Raw genomic sequence first — 20,832 nt, forward strand, 5'->3', positions numbered from 1 at the left:
GTTATTAGCTCTTTTGTTTAAATTAACTGTCCATGCATGTGTGGGTTTAATTTGGGGTTCTCAATTCTATTCCATTGATCAGTGTGTCTTTTTTAATGCCCATACCAAACTGTTTTGATTACTATAGCTTTGTAGTATAATTTCAAGTCAAGGAGCATGATCCCCTAAGCTTTCTTCTTCTCAAGATTGCTTTGGCTGTTTGGGATCCTTTGTGGTTCCAAATTTTAGAATTATTTGTTATAGTTCCATGAAAAATGACCTTAGAATTTTGAGAGAGACTGCCCTGGATCTGTAGATTGCTTTGGGTTGTTTGGGCATTTTAACAATATTAATTCTTCCAGTCCATGAGCATGGACTCTCTCCATTTACTTGTGTCTTCAATTTCTTTCATCAATGTCATAGTTTTCAGTGTACAGATCTTTCACTTCCTTGGTTAAATTTATTCCTAGGTATTTTTTTTTTCTTATGCACTTTTAAATGAGATTGCTTTCTTAATTCCTCTGATTATCCATTATTAGTGTACAGAAATGCCACAGATTTGTTTTGTTAATTTTGTATCCTCCTACTTTACTGAGTACATTTATTAGTTCTAACAGTTTTTGGTGCAGTCTTTTGGATTTTCTATATATAGTATTAGATCATCTGCAAATAGTGATAGCTTTAGTTCTTCTTTTCTGATTGGAGGTCTTCTTTTTCTTGCTTAACTGCTGTGGCTAGCCTTCCAGCACTGTGTTGAAGAAAAGTGGCAAGAATGTGCAATCCTCTTCTTGTTTCTGATCTTACAGGAAAAACTTTCAGCTTTTTACCATTGAGTATGTTGTTAGTTGTGGGTCATATATGGCCTTTATTATGTTGAGGTATTTTCTATCTTTACTTACTCTGTTGAGAGTTTGTATCATAAATGAATACCGTTAAATGATTTTTCTGCATCTACTGAGATATGATTTTTATTCTTCATTGTGTTAATGTGGTTTGTCATGTTGATTGATCTGTGGGCATTGAACCATGCTTGGATGCCTGGACTAAATCCCACTTTCTCATGGCTTATGATCCTTTTAATGTATCGTTGAACTGAGTTTGCTAATATCTTGTTGAGAATTTTTTCATCAGTGTCATCAATGATATTGGCCTGTAATTGTGTGTGTATGTGTGCGTGGTGTTCTTGTCTGGTTTTGGTATCAGGGTAAGGCTTCCCTGATAATATTACTCTGGAAGTACTCCCTCCTCTTCAGTTTTTTTGTAAGAGTTTAAAAAATATACAGATTAAATCATTGGAAGTTTGATGAAATTCATCTGTATAGCCATCTGGTCCTAGCGTTTTGTTTGTTGAGAAATTCTGATTACTAATTTAATATCCTTGCTAGTAATTGGTCTATTCAGATTTTCTATTTCTTTATGACTGGTCTTGGATAATTGTATGTTTCTGGGACTCCATTTCTTCTAGGTTGTCCAATTTGTTGGTATATAATTTGTTCATAGTCTCATGATTCTTTATATTTCTGTGGTGTTAGTTGTAACACCTTTCATTTCTGATTTTACTTTAATCTTTTTCTTGATGAGTCTAGCTAAAGGTTTGTCAACTTACTTTTTTTCAAATAACCAACTCTTAGTTTCATTGACCTTTTCTATTGTTTTGTCTCTTTCATTTATCTCTGCTCTGATTTTTTTTTACTTCTTTCCTTCTACTAACTTTGGGCTTCGAGTGTAAAATTCAATTATTTGAGATATTTCTTGTTTATTGAGGTAGGCCTGTATTACTCCGAATTTCCCTTTTAGAATCACTTTTGCTAAATCCGAAAATTTTGGTTTGTGGTGTTCCTATTTTCATTTCTGTCACTTGGTACTTTTCAATTTCTTCTTTGATTTCTTCAACGACCCACTGATTGTTCAGTAGCATGTTGTTTGATCCCCATATTTTTGTGGTTTTCTCAATTTTCTTCTTGTAATTGATTTCTGATTTTACAACACCATTGTGGGTGGAGAAGATGCTTGATATTTCATCTTCCTGAATTCACTAAGTTTTGTGACCGAAGATGTAATCTATCCTGGAGAATGTTCCATGTGCACTTGAGAAGAACGTGTATTCTATTCTTTTTGGAATGAATGTTCTGTACATATTAAGTCCATCTGGTCTAATGTGTTGTTCAAAGCCACTGTTTCCTCATGGATTTTGTTTGGATAATGCATCCACTGATGTAAGCGGGGTGTTTTAAGTCCCCTACTAGTATTGCTGACAATTTCTCCCTGTTAATCTTTGCTTTATATATCTTGGTGCCTCTATGCTGGATACATATATATTTATAAATGTTATGCCTTCTTGTTGGATTGACTGTTTTTCATTATGTAATGCCCTTTTTTCCTATTACTATAAGTCTTTATTTTAAAGTCTATTTTGTCAGCTATAAGTATAGCTACACCAGCTTTTTGTTTCCATTTGCATGGAATATCTTTCTCCATTCTTTCACTCTCAGTTTATGTGTGTCCTTACTTCTGAAGTCAGTCTCTCATAGGCAGCATACAGATGTGTCTTGTTTTTTTTATCCATACAACCACTCTGTGTCTTTTGACTGGAAGGTTTAGTCCACGTACATTTAAAGTAATTAGTGACAGGTACATACTTGCTACCATTTTGTTAATTGCTTTCTGGCTGTTTTCAGGGTTCCTCTCTATTCCTTTCTTCTTTTCTCTCTCTTCCTTTTTACATTGCATTTAGATTCCTTTCTCATTTCCCTTTGTGTATTTACTGTAAGTTTTGCCTGGTGGTTACCGTGAAGTTCACCTAGAACTTCCTGTGTATATAATGGTCTGTTCTGACAGCAACTTGAACATACTCTATTTCTTCCTGCCTCCCATGTTTTATACTTATGTCACACTTTACACCTTTTTATTTTGTGCCTCCTTTAATTATTGTAGTTTTTATTATTTATTTTATTGTAGTTAATTCTATTGATTTTGTATCTTAACCTTTACACTTGCCTTATTAATGACTGATCCACTACCTTTACTATATATTTACTTTTCCAGCAACATTTTTACTTTCCTATGCTTTCTTTTTATTACTTAATGCCATTTCTTTTCAGTTTAGAGAAGTCCCTTTAACATTAATTATAAAGCCAGTTTAGTGACGATGAACAACTTCTGCTTTTGCTTATACGTAAACTCTTAATCCGTCCTTCAAATGTGAGTACTAAACTTACCAGTAGAAACTTCTAGGTTGGAAGTTTTTTCCATTCAGCACTTTGGATATGTCATGCCACTCTCTTCTGGTCTGCAAAGTTTTTTCAGAAATATCTGCTGATATCCTTATGAGGTTTCCCTTGATATAAGAAGTTGTTTTTCTCTTGTAGCTTATAAGATTCTCTCTTTCACCATTTTATTTATAATGTGTCCTGATACGGATTTCTTTGGGTTCTTCTTATTTGGAACTATCTGGGCTTCATGGACCTGTAGGTCCATTTTCTTCTCTAGATTAGAAAAGTGTTCAGCCATTATTTCTTGACGTAAGTTTTCTGGCCCTGTTTTCTACATGGACCCCTATAATGTGAATGTTATTCTATTTGATATTGATTCAAATATTCTTTAAGTTACCTTGATTTTTTTTTCTCTTTTCTTTTGGCTGCTCTGTGTGGGTGAGTCCTATTGCTTTTTCTTCCAGCTTGCTGATCTGATCTTTGGCTTCATCCAGTCTGCTGAACTGCTCTAGGGTATTTTCCAGTTCTGTATTCTTCAGCTCTGTAACTCCTGTTTGGAATTTTGTTAGATTTTCTTTGTTGAGGATCTCACCGTGCCCATCCAATCTTCTTGAGTTCAGTGAGCATCTTTACGACCATTACGTTGAATTCTTTATCAGACATATTGCTTATCTCTATGGCATTAATGCCCCTGTCTCATATTTTGTCTTCTTCTTGTGTTTGGAACATTTTCCTCTGTCTCCTCATTTTGCCTGACTCTGTGTGCTCATTTCTATCAATCACCTCTCCTAGTATTGAAGCAGTGACCTTTCAAAGGAGAGTCATGTGGAGCCCAGAAGTTCAATCCCTTCTAGCCAGAGCTAGGTGCTCAAGAAGCATCCCCTGTGTGGTATGTTATGAGCCTGTTTGCTGCAGCAGGGCTACGTCTGCGATGCAAGAATGTATCAGGCTGGTGCACAGCCGGCTGTGATGCATGGCTGCACTGAGTGGCACTGGCTGCACTGTGGCCAAGGGGTGGGCGGGACTAGTGCCTGGCCCAGCTGTTACGCACAATCACAGTGTGGGGATTGGCAGGGTTCCTGGCTGGGCACACCCCTCAGCTCCAGCAGATTAGAGAAAAAGTTCCAAAATGACTCCCACCTTCACCACCTTTAACAAAGTAGATGCAGTCACAAACATGGCACCGTCATATTTGTCGTATTTGTGACTCCGTCCCTGGGGAAAGTTCCAAAAGCTTCCCGCCTTGCTGGCAAGCACTTTAAGATCAGTAAGTGGGTCTCCTTCGCATATGGTCTAGGTGCTTTTCAAATCGGAGTTTTTGTGTTGGGTCCTGGGGTGAGTGAGTCTGCACACGAGCCCTTAAGAGCAGGCTCTCCCTTCCCTACAGTTCTATGATTTTCCTGCACATGATCCCTACTGGTTTTCAAAGCCTGGCATTTAGGGGGCTCATCTCTTTCATGCAGGATTTAAGGGGCTGGGTGCCTGGTCTGGAGCACAAACCCCTCACTCCAGGAAAACTTCTGTATTTTTGAGATCCTCCTTGACTGTGGATCACTGCACCTACCGTGTGTGTGTGTGTGTGTATGTGTGTGTGTTGTTTTTTGTTTTTCTTGCAAGTTGGTGTCTCTGCCTCTCCTATCCAATGCTGTCCTTTTTGTCCTTTATCATAGAGGCTCTGTTCATCCAGTTTTCTAGTCTTTTTCAAATTATTCTATATGGAGTTGTGTATTTGTTGTATTCATGGGAAGGAAGGAGTTCAGAATCTTCCTACACCACCACCTTGAATCCAAGTCTCTGCTCATCCATATTTTATAGATGAGAAAATAATCACAAACGGCTATGATCTAAGATCAGAAAATTAGCGTACAGTGAAGTCAGGACCTATCTAAGGCAAACTGATCAGAATGCTATTTTTAGTCTTAACTATTCGATATTGCTTACCCTATATCTTTAACCTTTTATTCACAAATTATAAGTTCACTGCCCTTGCATTAGCTTATCTACGATGGACATCATCAATTCCCTCCTTCTCTGTATGCGCATATGCCCTATTCCCATACCAAGTGGTGAAAATGGTCCTAAGGCATGTAAGCCTATAGGAAGGCTTGCAGCTGCCAGCTGGGCCTCTTGAAATACTTGCTCTATGGGAAGTCAGACACCATGTAAGAAATGATTACTGCCATGCTGTGAGGAGGCCCACCCAGCCAAGTGGAGAGGTCATCTGGAAAGAGATGTCTGATCAGCCCCCATTTTTCCGGCCATCCCAATCCAGGCATCAGTCATAGGAACGAAGTTCACAGATGACCCCAGCCTTAGCCACCACCTAACTGAACATATGAGGGACTCTACTTAATAACCACCCAACTGAGCCTATCAACCTCTAAAACTAGGATATATAATGTTGTATAGCCACAAAATTTGGGGGTGGTTTGTAACACAGAATTAGGTAATTGGAGTAAGCCTCTTGCTTCACTATGAATTATACTATTTTTCAATATAGGATCATCCAGTTTGTTGTGCTTAATGCTAGTCCTTTTGACTTATTCCGTGATTCAATGAAGCTGATAAATGTTTACTGAGAGCCTACTCTGTGCCAGGTTCTAAGGGCATGTAATGTATTGGTGAAAAAAACTAAGCATTTCTGCCCCCTCATGGAACTTACATCTAACAAGAAAGACAATAAACAAACGATGAAATAATTAGACATATAGTATGTTAGAAAGTGGCTACTACTGTGGGTATGAGAGCGGCAGGGAAGACAATGTAAAGACACAGGCTTCAATGAGAAGATGAAATCTGAGTAAAGAAAGATAAAAAGGAACGAAGGAGTTAGCCAAAGAGAAAGAATAGATGAAAACAGTACAGAAGGGCTAGGATGAGGCTGTAAATGGAATGGAGTGATCAAGGAAGAGCAAAAAAGCCAACGTGGCTGGAGTAAGGTAAAAGGGGAGAAGCAGTAGGAAGTGAGAGTAGATGGCATCAGGGAGCCAGATCATGTAGAACTTTGTAGATTATATCGTGGGGGCTGTGGATTTTATTCTGAAAGAAACAAGGAGAAGCCGGACAGCGTGAGTGAGTGTCATAATCTAAAAGGTTCACTCCACCTCCTGTGTTAAGAAAAGAGTGCAGGAATGCAAGGGCTAAAGCAAGGAAACAAACTGGGGGTTGTTAAACTAATCCGGGGGAAAGATGAAGGAGGCTTGCATCTGACTGGCAGGAGGTGAAGTGATGAATAGTCTGGATATATTATTGGTAGAGCCAAAAGGATTCCCAATGGACTGGAAAGGGTACATGAAAGAAAAAAGGTATCAAAGACTGACTCTGGTTTTTGGCGGAGCAATTAGGAAGATGGGATTGTAATCAACTGAGAGGAGGAATCCTATGAGGGGAATGAATTTGGGGACAAAGATCAGTTTACTTCTGGACACGTGAAGACAGAGATGTCTATTCGACATTCCAGTGGAGATATCAAGTACACAGATGGACATACAAATTTAAAGCTCAGAAAAAAAGATCTGGAAGAAAAATCGACTTGGGAGTCACTGACACACAGATGATTTTTAAAGCCAGGGGCTGGATGAAATCACTTCTAGAATGTGTAAAGAATAGCACTGCCACACTGAAGGGTTACTGTGTTACAGATACAAACCTTGAAACAGGGGTGCCTGCTACCTGCTGATTCTACCTATCCCCGGAGGGTGAACTATGGACCCTGAGAAATGATCTCCCACTTTCTACATGATGCTAGCCCTTGACTCAACCTTCGTTTTGATCCCTTCATTCTTGAAGATTTCTGCTTCCATCTTTCTTTCCAAACTCCTATTACCACAATTCTTTGAGGTATTCTTAATGGAACGTACTTGCGTGAAAAGAAGATCAAAACTCAGTAAAACAGAACACGTTACATGCCATTTTGTACAAAAGTCTACAGTCCTATGGCACAGATAGCACAAGGAAAATAAAGTTGTATCTAGTGCTTTAGTACTTACATATTTTCTTATATAATTATTTTGAATTTATTCTATGTGATTTTGACCCAAAAAATAGAGTACAGAGAACTTCGGGTTAGACTGAGAAGTTAAAATTCTGGTTACGTTTGTCTTGCTACTGCTGTAAAATGGTTTATAAAAGAGGACCTGATGAGCCCATGCTATCATGATGTCTCCATAAAAAATGCATGTCCTACAACACTGCCAATATTCTAAGACCTCCTTAAGCAGGCAGTGCTGTTGATGCCAGGTTGAACCTTTGAAATCAAAGTGGTTTCAAGCATCATCTACCAAACATTTGCATCAAGAACATCTGAGACATTTAAAAAAATCTAGATTCCCAGGTCCCACCTGAAACCTACTGATGCAGACTCTCTGGGGGTACAGGTGGTGAAGTTTGCGTTTTAAGTAAGCACCTCAGGTAATTCTTAGGATACCAAAGTTGGAGCAGCACTGTTCTAAAAGAAGCAAGAAGGACAACCCATACAAGAAACTGAAAATTAAGATCATAATCCACTCACTCACTAAGTGAAGGTCACTTTCTTAAAGGGTGCCTAAAAAATAATATTTATTATTAATTATTTCTGCATAAAACAGATACAAATTGTTCCAAATTCATGGGGAGGGAGGATAGCTCTGCTCCCTGCATCCTGACCATTGTTTTTCTCTCCTTCTCTCAATTCATTTATCCATCCCTCCCCTTAAACTATCACCATCTCACCTTTCCATTGCAAACACCTACATGATCTGTGCTCACTGCCTCTTTTCCCCGGAAATGGTCCTCTCCAACAACCATCATCTACGTATCATTCTATACAACATTTATATAGTGCTTGCATAATGCATAAAGCATACAAAGCATTTCAAGTACATTACATGCTATTTGACATTCAAAACACTCTAGAAGAGGCAGATCTCCTGATTTTCAAACAAGAAGCCTCAGCCTGCGAGATTAACTGACTTGGTCCTGCAAGGATATAGAGCAAAGAAGGGACACCAGACTACCTCCCACTTAGGTCCTCTAATCCAAGCCTGGTGTTTATTTCACCACATTATACCTCAATCTAACAGACAAAAGTAAACTCTTAAATCATATGGATAAACTAACCCCTCCATTGTTAAATCTTATAGCCTTTACTCTTGAATCATTTGCCAAAAATTTCCTGACGATCCAATCACTAGAATTTTACTTCAGCATTGCTTCTCGCGTCTTAACTATTTCTGACTCTTACCACTTGGATTCATTCTCCTAAGGATGCCTTAGATTCAATCTTCTCTCGGCTTCCGCTTCTCCCCCACTTTCTACCCCTTTGGTAGTTGTGGCTTTTCCAAGAACCTCTCCAAAATGACAAGTGACATTCGACAAATGTAAAATGACAAGTTTGTTGAAAATAACCATTTCCTACTTTTCTGAGTAGTACATTTTTTAAGCCTGAAATGTATTCACCCAAGCATCCTACTTTACCTTTATAACTGTCAAACTAAAAGTAATACACTAATTATCATTTGGATGAAATAAAGTTCAAGATAAGTAATTCTCCTCACTTGATTTCATATTCCAAGGTTGAAATGACATCTGAAATCTTAATACTCATCTCAGAAATCCTAACAAATAATTTGGGAATTTCTTCGTCCCATGTAGATGTTGTTGTCTATGTGAAGTTTTTTATTTTTATTTTTTTTAAATACAGTTCCTTGAACAAGAAACACACAATTGTGGCTCAGAAGGAAGACAAAGGACAAGTGTCTTTTACTCTTACTACAGTAATTTTTTAAAGTAAAATAACTTCAAAGTACTTGAAATTGCTTTAGATTGCCTTGAACATAAAAATAATATAAAACATAAACCTAGTTTAGAGAAGTTAACTGCATATGTTTGGGGAAAAAAACCTTTTATTAACTTACTTTTAAATAATGGAGAAATGAATATGACAACTTTTAATTCATGTAGAATAGGCAAAGAGCAGAATAAAAATTGTGGATCCAAATGAAACAGCGTTAAAATTTTTAAACACCCCACATTTGAGAGGAAGCAGAAAGCAAAGTTGCTTTCAAGTATATTATAAAGTTGTCAAATTAAACCATGGTACACGAATAAGGAACTGAACAATCCCAAGAAATGCTGAAGATAGCCCCTGCATATACAAATGTTACAAATCCGGAAAACATCCTCATGCTTCAGAGAAGTAATTTTTAAACAAATTAACAATTCAACCAATTTTTAAATTTACCTGGTTCCCTTTCCTAAATCTCTAGCCTCTTCCTAGCACCTGCCGAGCCCCACAGGCTCCAAATAATCATAAGGAAACTTGAAATTTTCACTCCCATGCATTTCCTTCTATTCTTGCCACCTGAACGCATGGTACTTCTCCTCACCTAAGTAACAACGTTGTGGGTATTTTGTACTCCCTCTCTTCTCTTGCACTGTGTATGTGAAAATTTGCCTGGTCTGATCAACTCTAACTTGCCATTTACCCCAGTTCAGATTCTCCTTTTAAATATTCTATATTATATAAACTTGGACAAAAGAGAGCTAACAAAGGATGATGATGTCAAAGTTAGATCTAATTATTTAAGCTGTGACATGCTTACTAGCTATAAAGCATGTGATATACTCAGTAACAAAGGATGATAACACAACTGGAGGTTATTTTCTATACTTCATTCGCGACTGCTTTTTAAATTGAAACTAATTTGCAGCAGGTCCAGTTAAAACTTAAAAAATCTCAATGCAGTGCATGCCTAATTGCTTTGACAAACATTTTGAAGATGTTCTTTGATCAAGAGAGGCTCAGGACATAAACATTGCTGGTGGTGTTTTAAATGTTAGCCCACGAAGCCAACACACCAAAAGCCACTGCCCCTGGGAAAACTACAACTGATCAAAGAAATTATTCCTAATGAATTCCTGAACTCCTCAAGATGGTCAGCCTTTCGGTTATCCAAGTGCCTGAAGTTGTCAAAACAAAACAAAAAAACGTATTTATCGAGGGATGCACAGAAGCCACCAGAAATTAGTCACTGTATGGTGATAGACCCTGAGGAAGATCTTTCTACATCCAAAATGCATGCCATCTATCCTTGCTAAGTATATCACCTTCTATTTAATAAACACCAAGAGACATTACAGCGTTATAAACCACATATTAAAGGCACAAACTTATAATCTACATTAAATAATCTTAACCAGGAATACAGGGAGCCCGAGGACATCCATGGGTGGGCATCAGGGTCTCAATAAATTCCTTTGTATTACATGAAATCGATCTGCGTGTTTTTTCTGGGTAGGAGTATCCAGGGCAGTTATCAATGTACCAAAGTTGCCCTTAAACAAAACAAGAACATGAAAAAAACCTATAAGGGAAAAGCAGACAGACACAATATGGTGTAGAAGAAAAAAACTAGAATTTGCAGGTAAAGGGCCCGGACCTCCATTCTACCACTCATTAGCTGTAATAAGTAAGTTCCTTCACTTCTTTGCGTATCCATTTCCTAGTCTATAAAAATGGAAAAAGAGATACCAACTATGAGGATAAATGTAACATATGTAAAGCACTTCACACAGTGCCCAGCAAGGATTGCATCATCCCCTGCTATTTGCTTTAAGAATACCAAAATGTCTCAATTAGGAAAAAAAATGGGCCCCAACACATTTAAAATCAACTGCTAGACAGTGGAATTTATTTTTCTTCTGAATGCAGTTTCAGCAAAATATGGAGACACTCTGTACTACTATCCTACTGCTGCCATGACAAATGTGCCACACAAATTTTGTGACACAGATTTGTTACCTTACAGCTCTGGAGACAGGAGGGCCAAAATGAGGGTCCTGGAGCTGAAGTCAAGGTGTCAGCAAGGCTGTGTTCCCCCTGGAGGATCTAGGAGAGAATCTGATCCTCCCCTTTTCCAGTTTCCAGAAACTTCTGGCATTCCGTGGCTCATGGCAACATCACACCAACCTTTGCTTTTATCATCACGTCTCCTTTTTGTAACTCTGATGTGCTGCCCTTCCCACTTCGGTAAAAACCTTTGTGATGACAAGGGGCCCACCAGATAACCCAGGATAATCTTCCCATCTCACGATCCTTACCAAATCTTGACAAGTCCCTCTGCTATTTAAAGTAGTATTTCACGGGTTCTGAAGATTAGTACATGACATCATTGGGCATGGTGGGGAACATCATTCTGCTCACCACAGACCCCTTGATGCAATTTGACATTGTATAAATTCCGGAGCTAAAATAAATAGGTACATTTACAGTTTTCTATGTTTATTTATTTTTGAGAGAGAGTGAGGGAGGGCCAGAGAGAGAGAGGGACAGAGGATCCAAAGTGGGATTTGCGCTGATAGCAGAGAGCCCAACGCGGGGCTCAAACTCACAAACTGTGAGATGAGGACCTGAGCCGAAGTCAGACACTTAACCGACTGAGCCACCCAGGCGCCCCTACATTAACATTTTGAAATAAAAGACATTTGATTAATTTCTCCTTTACTTTAAAATAAATCAGCTTTCTAGAAAAGCCAGAGCAATTATTTTTAGTTGCACCGTTTAGTCTTAAATCAGCTGTGACTGGCTCATGGTATGCTTTCTTTTATAAAGGTCAATATCACATTTTACAAATTATTGCTCTAACCAATAAAATGCTGCCATTTTATTTGGCTTTTTTTTCATTTTTCTAAATACTGTTTTTTAGACATGTATGCTCTATTTATTTTAAAGCTTAAAAATGCAGAAAAATTATGTTTTAAAGAGAGGAATAAATGGTGTGGCCCCATCAGATTTGGTTTTATCAGGGTACCTACTCATGTCTGAGCATAAACCATATACCAAAACTCACCAGCGGTTCTCTATTTTTGACCAGACGAATGATTTTTACAGAATCTTCCTCATCATCGATATCATCAGGCATAGGAGGTAATACCGGATCGTAATTCTTCTGAGCCACAGTATCGTGTACAGAGAGCAAAGCCTATCAAAGTCAGAATTTGGGGGGAAAAAATCAATCAAATATAAAATCCCAAACACATCAAGCTATAAAGAAAATCAAACTGGGGTTACAGTGTTGACATAACAATGGTCATAGGCAACTACTTGAAAAAGAGCATCTTAGGAACGGGAGTACATACAGCAGCCAACAGCAGCTCTGCTTAGCTACCAACCCTCATGGAGGACAAGATCAGCATCAAAGTACTCTCACCTGGGGCGCCTGGGTGGCTCAGTCGGTTGAGCATCCGACTTCAGCTCAGGTCATGATCTCACAGTCTGTGAGTTCGAGCCCCATGTCGGGCTCTGTGCTGACAGCTCAGAGCCTAGAGCCTGTTTCAGATTCTGTGTCTCCCCCTCTCTGCCCCTTCCCCGCCATGCTCTGTCTCTGTCTCTCAAATATGAGTAAACGTTAAAAAAAAAATTTTTTTTTAAAAGTACTCTCACCTGTATATTCTCTGGTTCATCCTTATAAGGGTGGCAGCTGGGGACAGGGGTGGGGGCTTAGTACTTTGGCTAGGAGGGAGAAAATGAGGCCACAGGTACATTGTCAATGAGCCAGTAGGAGTCTGAGAAAACTGTATTTTTCCCTTCCTACTGTTAGCAGCAAACACAAAAGGAACTGACCAATGCAATTTACTTTCATTCTTCTCCTGTTTTCTCACCTTTTCATTAGCTGTGTAACAGGTTAACTAATATGCGTATAAAAGAATAAAATAGGGGTGCCTGGGTGGCTCAGTTGGTTAAGTGTCCGACTTCGGCTCAGGTCATGATCTCGCGGTCCGTGAGTTCAAGGCCCGCGTCGGGCCCTGTGCTGGCAGCTCAGAGCCTGGAGCCTCCTTCGGATTCTGTGTTTCCCTCTCTCTCTGACCCTCCCCTGCTCATGGTCTCTCTCACTCTCAAAAATGAATAAGTGTTAAAAAAAAATTTTTTTAAAGAATAAAATAAAAGTTTTCCTAGGCATTACTGTCATGGTGGCTAAACTCCACAAAATACAGTCACATTGTCATTCTGGACCAAAGACCAGAAAAACACTCAAATCTTGACATGTCACTACTATTTTAGGCGAGTGGGTTTTAGACTTTTAACGAACTTGTTCTCTATCACCACCACCACAATCCATAAATTACTCTAGCCAGAAGCCTAGAAATCATCCTTGAAACAAATCTCTCCTCCACCCTACACTCCTCAACACCCAATCTATATTCTGTTAAATCTACTTGCAAAATATATCCTAAAATGTGTTCTCTCAGCTCTTAGAGCAGACACTGGCAAACTATGCCATCTGTTTTTGTAAATGAAATGTTACTGTGACATGTTCTTCATTCATTTATGTATTGTTTATAGCTGCCGTCATGTTACAAGAACAAAAACTGAGTGGAAGCAAGAGACCATTTTTATAGGAAAAGCTGGGGGATACCTGATCTAGCTCATTGATGTCATTGTGTTTTACCTGGAGAATTGCAATAGCCTCTCAATGGTCCAGGTGCATTCACCTATGGTCCATTTTTCCAAGTATGTATATTTCACATTTTCTATGCCTTCGGGGGACATTTAGAATGATTTCAGTTCTTGGCTATTATAAATAGTGCTACTATTAATATTTCCTATCTTTTGATGCATGCACGTGTGTGCACACACACACACACAATATGGGTTAAGCATAGCTTGCCCTTGAACAACATCGGTTTGAATCGCATGGGTCCGTTTATATGTGGATATTTTTTGATAAATACAGTATTATAAATGTATTTTATTTTCCTCATAATTTTCTTAACATTTTCTTTTCTCTAGTTTATTGGAAGAATACAGTATATAATACATATAACACACAAAATATTTTGCTGTTGGTAAGGCTTCTAAGCAACAGTTGGCTATCAGTAGTTAAATTCTGGGGAGTCAAAAGTTATACACAAGTTCACAAATTTCTAACATGTAGGGAGTCAGTGACCCTAGTCCCTGCATTGTTCAAAGGTCAAGTATATTTGAGAAAGAAAAGTCTGGGTCATGGGTTCTAAGTATATTCAACACTACCAGCTAAGAGACAGTTTTTCAAAGTGCTTGTCCCAACTGTACTCTTACCAACAGCTTAAGTGAGTTCTAGTTGTATCAAATGATCCCCAACATTTTACATTAGTAATTTCAATCTCACCATTCTGGATGCATAATGGTATCTTCTTATGGTTGGAATTCCATTTTTCTTATAACTAATGAAATCTGTTTTTGTAAGATGCCCGTTCAAGATCTTCACACATTTTTCTATTCCATCTGTCTTTTTCTTATTGTTTTGTAAGAATTCTTTATAACATACTGGACCCAAGCCTTTGTTGGTTACATATGCGGCAAATGTATTCTCATGTTTGGTAGCTTCCCTTTCCCTTTCTTGTTAGGGTTTTTTGACTAACAAGGAATCCAAATTTTAACGAGCCTAATTAATGTTTTTTTCCTTGGGGGCTGGTGCTTTTTGCATCTGACCTGAGTTTCAAAGTAAAAGTATAAACAGCATCAAGATGAAGAAATATCTGAAGAGACAATGGCTGAAATTTTTGACAAGTAATGAGAGATGGAGTCTGAAGAGTCAGGAGACCCAATGTATCCATCAGGAAGCAGGAACAATAGAAAGAAATGCAAGATTCGATACATCATAGTGAAACTACAGCACACCAAAGACTGAAGAGAGAAGATCTGAAGAACATCAAAAAGGAAACACAAACAAAATGACTGAGAGATGACTGATTGGCAACAGTGGAAACTAGAAGCCAGTTAAAATATCTGGAAAATGCTTAGAAAAAATAACAGCCAGCCCAAAATTGTGTATTTAGGAAAAGCATCGTTCAAGAATGAGGATGAGAGCCAAGTCGAAGTTATTAAGAACTCCACTGGAAAATAACTAAAAAACAGAAAACTCAAAAAAAAAAAAAAAAGATGAAACAATGGTTTTGGAAAACACTGGACCCAAACAATGAAGGATAGTGATCACCGGAAGACAGGAAACAAATGTGAGCCTCTTAAGCCCAGAGTTTGCTGGCTGTGTTGGGGGAGAAGGCCCTGGGTAGAACCCACTGGTCTTCCTAAGTTGAGACAACAAAGCTGAGAACACTGAGAGGATGAGAGACTAAAGCTCTCAGGGTCTCAAGAGCATGAAAAGAGAAGACAGCGGGATGGACACAGGGCTCCGGAGATCTTCAGTAGGTCCCCCCTGAATCCTTAGCCAAGGCATACATACAAAAAAACAAACAAACAAAAACAAAACAACAACAACAACAACAACAAAAAAACCCAAAAAACTACCAGAAAGGATTAGAGCAGTGGTTATCAGTAGAGAACAATTTTACTCCCCAGTAGCCACTTAGTAATGTCTGGAGACATTTTGGGTTGTCTCAGTGTGGGGGATGCTACTGCCATCTAGTGCACAGAGGTCAGGGATGCACCTAAACATCTGACAGCACACAGGATGGTCCCCTGCCCTCTCCTGCCATCCCTTCCCCCAATAATTTTCCACCCCCAAATGTCAATAGTTCCAAGTTTAAAAAACTCTGCCTTGCAGAGAACAACTGGCAAAGCTCACACAGGGCAGGAAGAACTCCTGTTTCCATCAGGGGAAAAAGGCTTGGCATATGCAGGGCACTGAGGATAGTGAAGAGAGGAATACTGTCTTAATAGTGGTAAATAGCCCAAAATTAAACACAGCTAAGATCTCACCCAACAAAGCTTAAAAAGCAAGACTCTGAAGAATCAACATGTTCCCAAGTAACTTAATTATATAACAGAAAAAAAACCCTCAAGAATATTATCTATAAAAGTATAAAAACATTCAGCATCAAACAAAGTAAAACTCATACTGACTGGGAGTCAATCAATTACTAACAAAAGTTATCAGGTATATGAAAACAGAAGGAAATACTACTTATAATGAAGAAAAACAATGCTATAGAACTAAACCCTGAAAATTACACAGATGATATATGGAACCAAATCCTGAAATTACACAGACTTCAGACAAGGAAAGGAAAACAATTACTATCGCTGTATCCCAAATGCTTAAAAAGTTAGATGGAAGACTGAAAACTGAGACTTGCAATATACAAGAAAGATTAAAATCAAACTTCTAGAGATAAAAGATACAATGTATGTACTTTTAAAAAGTACAGTGAATGAGATTAACACTTGTAGTTAAAGCAATTTATCAACTATCAAAAATGAAACAACACAAAAAGAAGACATAGTGAAAAATTATGAACGGAACATTATGGAGCCATGGGACAACTTATATACACCTAACTGGCATCTCCAAAGAAAGGAGAAGTGCTAAAAAAATATCTGAAGAAATATGGTAGAAAATATTCCAAATGTAATGGGGTAAAAAAAAGCCTCTATCTGTATCTAAGCACAAAAAGCATAAAAAAAAAAAATAACACTGTATTGCTTAAAACCAGTGAGAAAGAAAAAAAATCTTAAAATCAGCCAAGAGAAAAAAGATAATAATGACAACACACTTCAGAAACGTGAGCCACAAGATAAAAGAGCAACATCTTTTTTTTTTTTTTAACGTTTATTTATTTTTGAGACAGAGAGAGACAGAGCATGAACAGGGGAGGAGCAGAGAGAGAGGGAGACACAGAATCTGAAACAGGCTCCAGGCTCTGAGCTGTCAGCACAGAGCCCGACACGGGGCTTGAACTCACGGTCCGTGAGATCATGACCTGAGCTGAAGTCGGACGCTCAACCGACCAAGCCACCCAGGTGCCCCAAGAGCAACATCTTTAAAATACTCAGAAACTGCCAACCGAAAATTCTATACCTAGCAAAAATATCTTTGAGAAAAGAAGAGATATTGAAGAGTTTTTAAACACATACAGAGGCTGAAGGAATGTATCACCAGAAGACTTGCATTACAAGAAATGGTACAGGAAGTCTTTCAGACAGGAAGATAGGAGTGACAGCAGATGGGAATATGGGTTTATAAAGAGTTGAATGAAGAACATCAGAAATGTCCACTATCTGGGTATCTATGGTAGCTATCCTGCACATAATTAAGACTAATAGAGATCACTAATAAACATCTTCTAAAATAAAATGATTATTATGGTTGATAGGCAATATTAGTAACACCAGCTATGTATTTTTCCCTCTTTAGCTTTTCATCTCCATGTCTGGATTCCAAGATTTACAAATACTAAGTTCCTAATTTTTAATAGCTTTGCTTTACAAGTATTTTTGGTTAGCCAACATTTTTATTCTGAACTAAAAGTAACTTTGTATTCTATTTTCCTGTTAACTGTGGTGACTTTATTCTTCAATATACAGATTGTCCTTTTGAAAGGCAACACACCTAAATAAGAAAATTGTATTTCCATATGCCATAATCACCCAATCACAACTGATGGGTTTACCTGTTGTTCAGAAGAATATGCAGGAAATTGAACACTAGGCCTTCTAACCCATCAGGCACACAGGCTCTCACTGCTTTGGACCCCCTGGAGTCAATTGTATGTTCAAAGTACCTGTCAAGTCCACAGAATTAAGTGTCTAACTCATAAGAATGAGTAACACTGATTTATTCCTCCAGAAGGAAGCTTAACTTGTCCCTTTTGCATGCTTTAATGAAGTCTCATCCATTCTACATGCTCAGGCAATGAGTAATTTCTGGTAAGGACATGTTTTGGAAAGCTAAAAATTTCAACAAATCTTCTTATTTTATTGCCTTTTTAAAACCCACCAAATTTCCCCCAACTTCCCTAAATTATAATACCATGCTCTAGCGATGATGTCACTTCACTGTTTTATCAAAAAATGAGCCTCTGAATGAGGACTTGGAGAGGTGGATTTGCCTATAATGTGGCCATGCAATGCCTAGGAGTGGATCTTATTTATTAATGACTCTTTGCCTCCCGGGAAAAAAGGTCGCCGTAGAGATCCATATCCCTTCAGAGGAGTGCCCCCAAAGGCCACCACTATTGCTCTTGCCCACCCCATCACCACAGGAAGCTCCCACATCCTATCGCTTCTACTGAGGCCTTGTGCTATTCACTACACCACTTCCCTGTTCTCACCATCTGTTGTTTCTTTGATGCTTTGTTACTTTAAGATTTGGACAGTAAGACTGTATTTTATAACCACTACTGAGTAATAAGAGTAATTATTATTTATTGTTCGTATGTGGCAACTGACTGATTCAGAGATTTCAAGACTGGGTATAATCTTTACATCTTTGACAGCCTTCATGTGAGACAACTGTTACAAAATGACAAGTCATTTCCTAACTATTGGAGACTCCAGGGCAACAAGCTGTACAGGAAAAGTACTGACATATTCCAGTGGTGGTCAATTAGCAAAAATGAAAAAGAACATTAATTGCACAGGGCTTGCAAGGGCATGGAGCAAAGGACCTTCTCACGTGTGAGGCCGGCAATGTATGCTGAGAGGACCTGTCCAGGTCATTGCTAAGGACAACTGGCAATCACTAGTGAAATTTCAAATATACACACGTTTTAACCCAACAATTTATATCCCCAATAAAATTCTGAAGTATACAAGAGATGTGCATTATAGTGCTGTTTAAATAGAAAAAAAAAAAACAAAACAAAACAGAAATATCCACCTCTAAGAGAGAAGTTAGATAACTGTTACTCCAAACAGAAGTCCACAAAACATCAAAATGTTAAAAGTGCACAAAACAAAAAGTAATGCACTCTATTTATAATGGGAAAATATATATGTAATATTTCTGCATGCAAAAAAGGAAAATTAATGCAGCCAGTGGACAGGAGCTATTCCTGAAAGGTCACACAGTTCACGGACAAAATAAAAAGTCACTAAACATACGGCATGATGCTCATCTTCACTAACGGAACAATGGAAATAGGAACTTCTACTTTCTTCATGGCTTGAATTAGAAATGCAAGTACATAGTCTCAAAAAATGTCCTATTTTTAAGTCTTCATCAAGTCCCTTGTAAAAAGTAAAATTAGAGTCAAAGTAATAAATTATCACACCTTATTAAAGACCAATGTGAATTATTTACATAAATAAACGATTTCTTCTAACCTCATTCATGGTTTTTTTTTTTTTTTTGTACGTTTCCTGTGTGTGGGTGTCTATCTGTCCCTCTGTTCCTGAGGTTATTAAGGTTTCTTCTTGATCCCATGATTATGGTCCAAATTTTTATACTCAAATCTTTAATCTAGTTGGAATTCATTATGTATTACATTATATATAATACACATTAGATATATATATATTTTCCCCCCAATAATCAACCAGTTGTGCCAATACCACGTAGTGAAGCTACATCCAGTTCCACCCATCCCCCACTGCCATCCCCTCACATCCTTCACTAAGGCCATAATCGTGCTTCACCTGGATTACTTCCTCAGGCTCGAGGCTGGCCTTCCTCCATTCAGCATTCCACTTCTCCCACCCTACCACCCCCTTCCACTCTGAGAACCTGTACACGAAAGCGACTGTGTCGCCTGCCTGTTTAAATCCTTTCAGTGGCTTTCCAACTGCTCTTAGGATGACACCCAAACTTTTTAAGATGCTCACAGTAAGGGTGGCCATGTTAATTTATCATCTAAAGAAGGAAACAAAAGAATGGGAAGGAGGCTATTAATAATCATGCTGGTACCATAGGCACAAACCAGACTTCCTGGGCCAACCAGGACATATATGCCCCCCCCCACCGCCCCCTGCCACTCAAAGGATCCCCTGTCTAGCTCTGAACTCCCGCCCCCTCCCCTCTGCCACAAGCTACTGCTCAACCACACTGAACTTATTTTGTGTCTTCAAACTTGACAAGTTACTTGATGGGATTTCATACGCTATTCACCTTATTTAAAACATCGGTTTTCACATCCCCCCCGACTCATCTCTCATTCCTTTTCCTTTTTTTGGTGACCTCGAAGCCAATCTTCAGGGCTCAACTTCTATGTCACTTCCTCTGCAAAGTTCTCTTGAGCCCCCTCCCCACTTCCCAAATTTAGATTTATCACCCCTCTCCTCTGTGTTCCACAGTATTTCTACGCATCCTTTTACCCAACATTTCTCCTGTCAGCTGCATTAGCCTTCATGTACCTTCTGCAAGTTCTATCTACAGGGCTTGGCACAGAGTAGGCATGGGACATTTGAGAATGAATGAATGAAGATCTGACTCTGGCAACATTATAAATAATCAGAGAAAGTTTTAAAACTTTTCAAAAAAGAGCTGGCAGATCTGTAGGACACACGCAGTATCCTTCTCATAGTGGCTATATATTTGGTTGTATATATCCGCGTCTGTTTATAAACATCATTATTGCTTTGGAGGTACACCTCAGGCTTCTTTTCACTACTGTGCGCTAAGTATTTTAAGTGGAACAGCCATCTTTAACTAGCAAATAATTATTTCTCTTAACCACTAAAAAATTAAAAACAGTATTCAAATTAACATCTGGGAGTTACATTTTTCATATTTAAAACTGTTGGTTCAACTTATAATTCATGGACACCTGTCATATTCTACTGTACCTTGCTTCTGCTTTGAAAAAAAGACAAGCAAATATTTTAGTTTACTAAACGACTTCTTACCGTAATTACCTATAAAAAGTGAAATTCAAATTGATGGTAGTTAATATAAATGATTTCAAAGAAATCAATGTTAAATGTTAGGTCAAAATGGGACGGAAGATT

At 38.3% G+C, this 20,832-nt stretch overlaps 1 protein-coding gene across 5 annotated transcripts in view; it reads right to left on the reverse strand.

Annotated features, from left to right (window-relative positions):
- Positions 1-20,832, reverse strand: part of MPP7 (membrane palmitoylated protein 7) — a 277,391-nt gene that overhangs the window by 93,345 nt on the left and 163,214 nt on the right. For all 5 annotated transcript variants that reach the window (XM_007092740.3, XM_042991295.1, XM_042991298.1 and 2 more), the window contains exon 6: positions 12,020-12,151. In XM_007092740.3, coding sequence (XP_007092802.1) covers positions 12,020-12,151 — 132 coding nt within the window. The remainder of the gene's footprint in view (positions 1-12,019; positions 12,152-20,832) is intronic.

This window comes from Panthera tigris, chromosome B4 (genome assembly GCF_018350195.1).
Source record: "Panthera tigris isolate Pti1 chromosome B4, P.tigris_Pti1_mat1.1, whole genome shotgun sequence".
Lineage (NCBI taxonomy): Eukaryota > Metazoa > Chordata > Mammalia > Carnivora > Felidae > Panthera > Panthera tigris.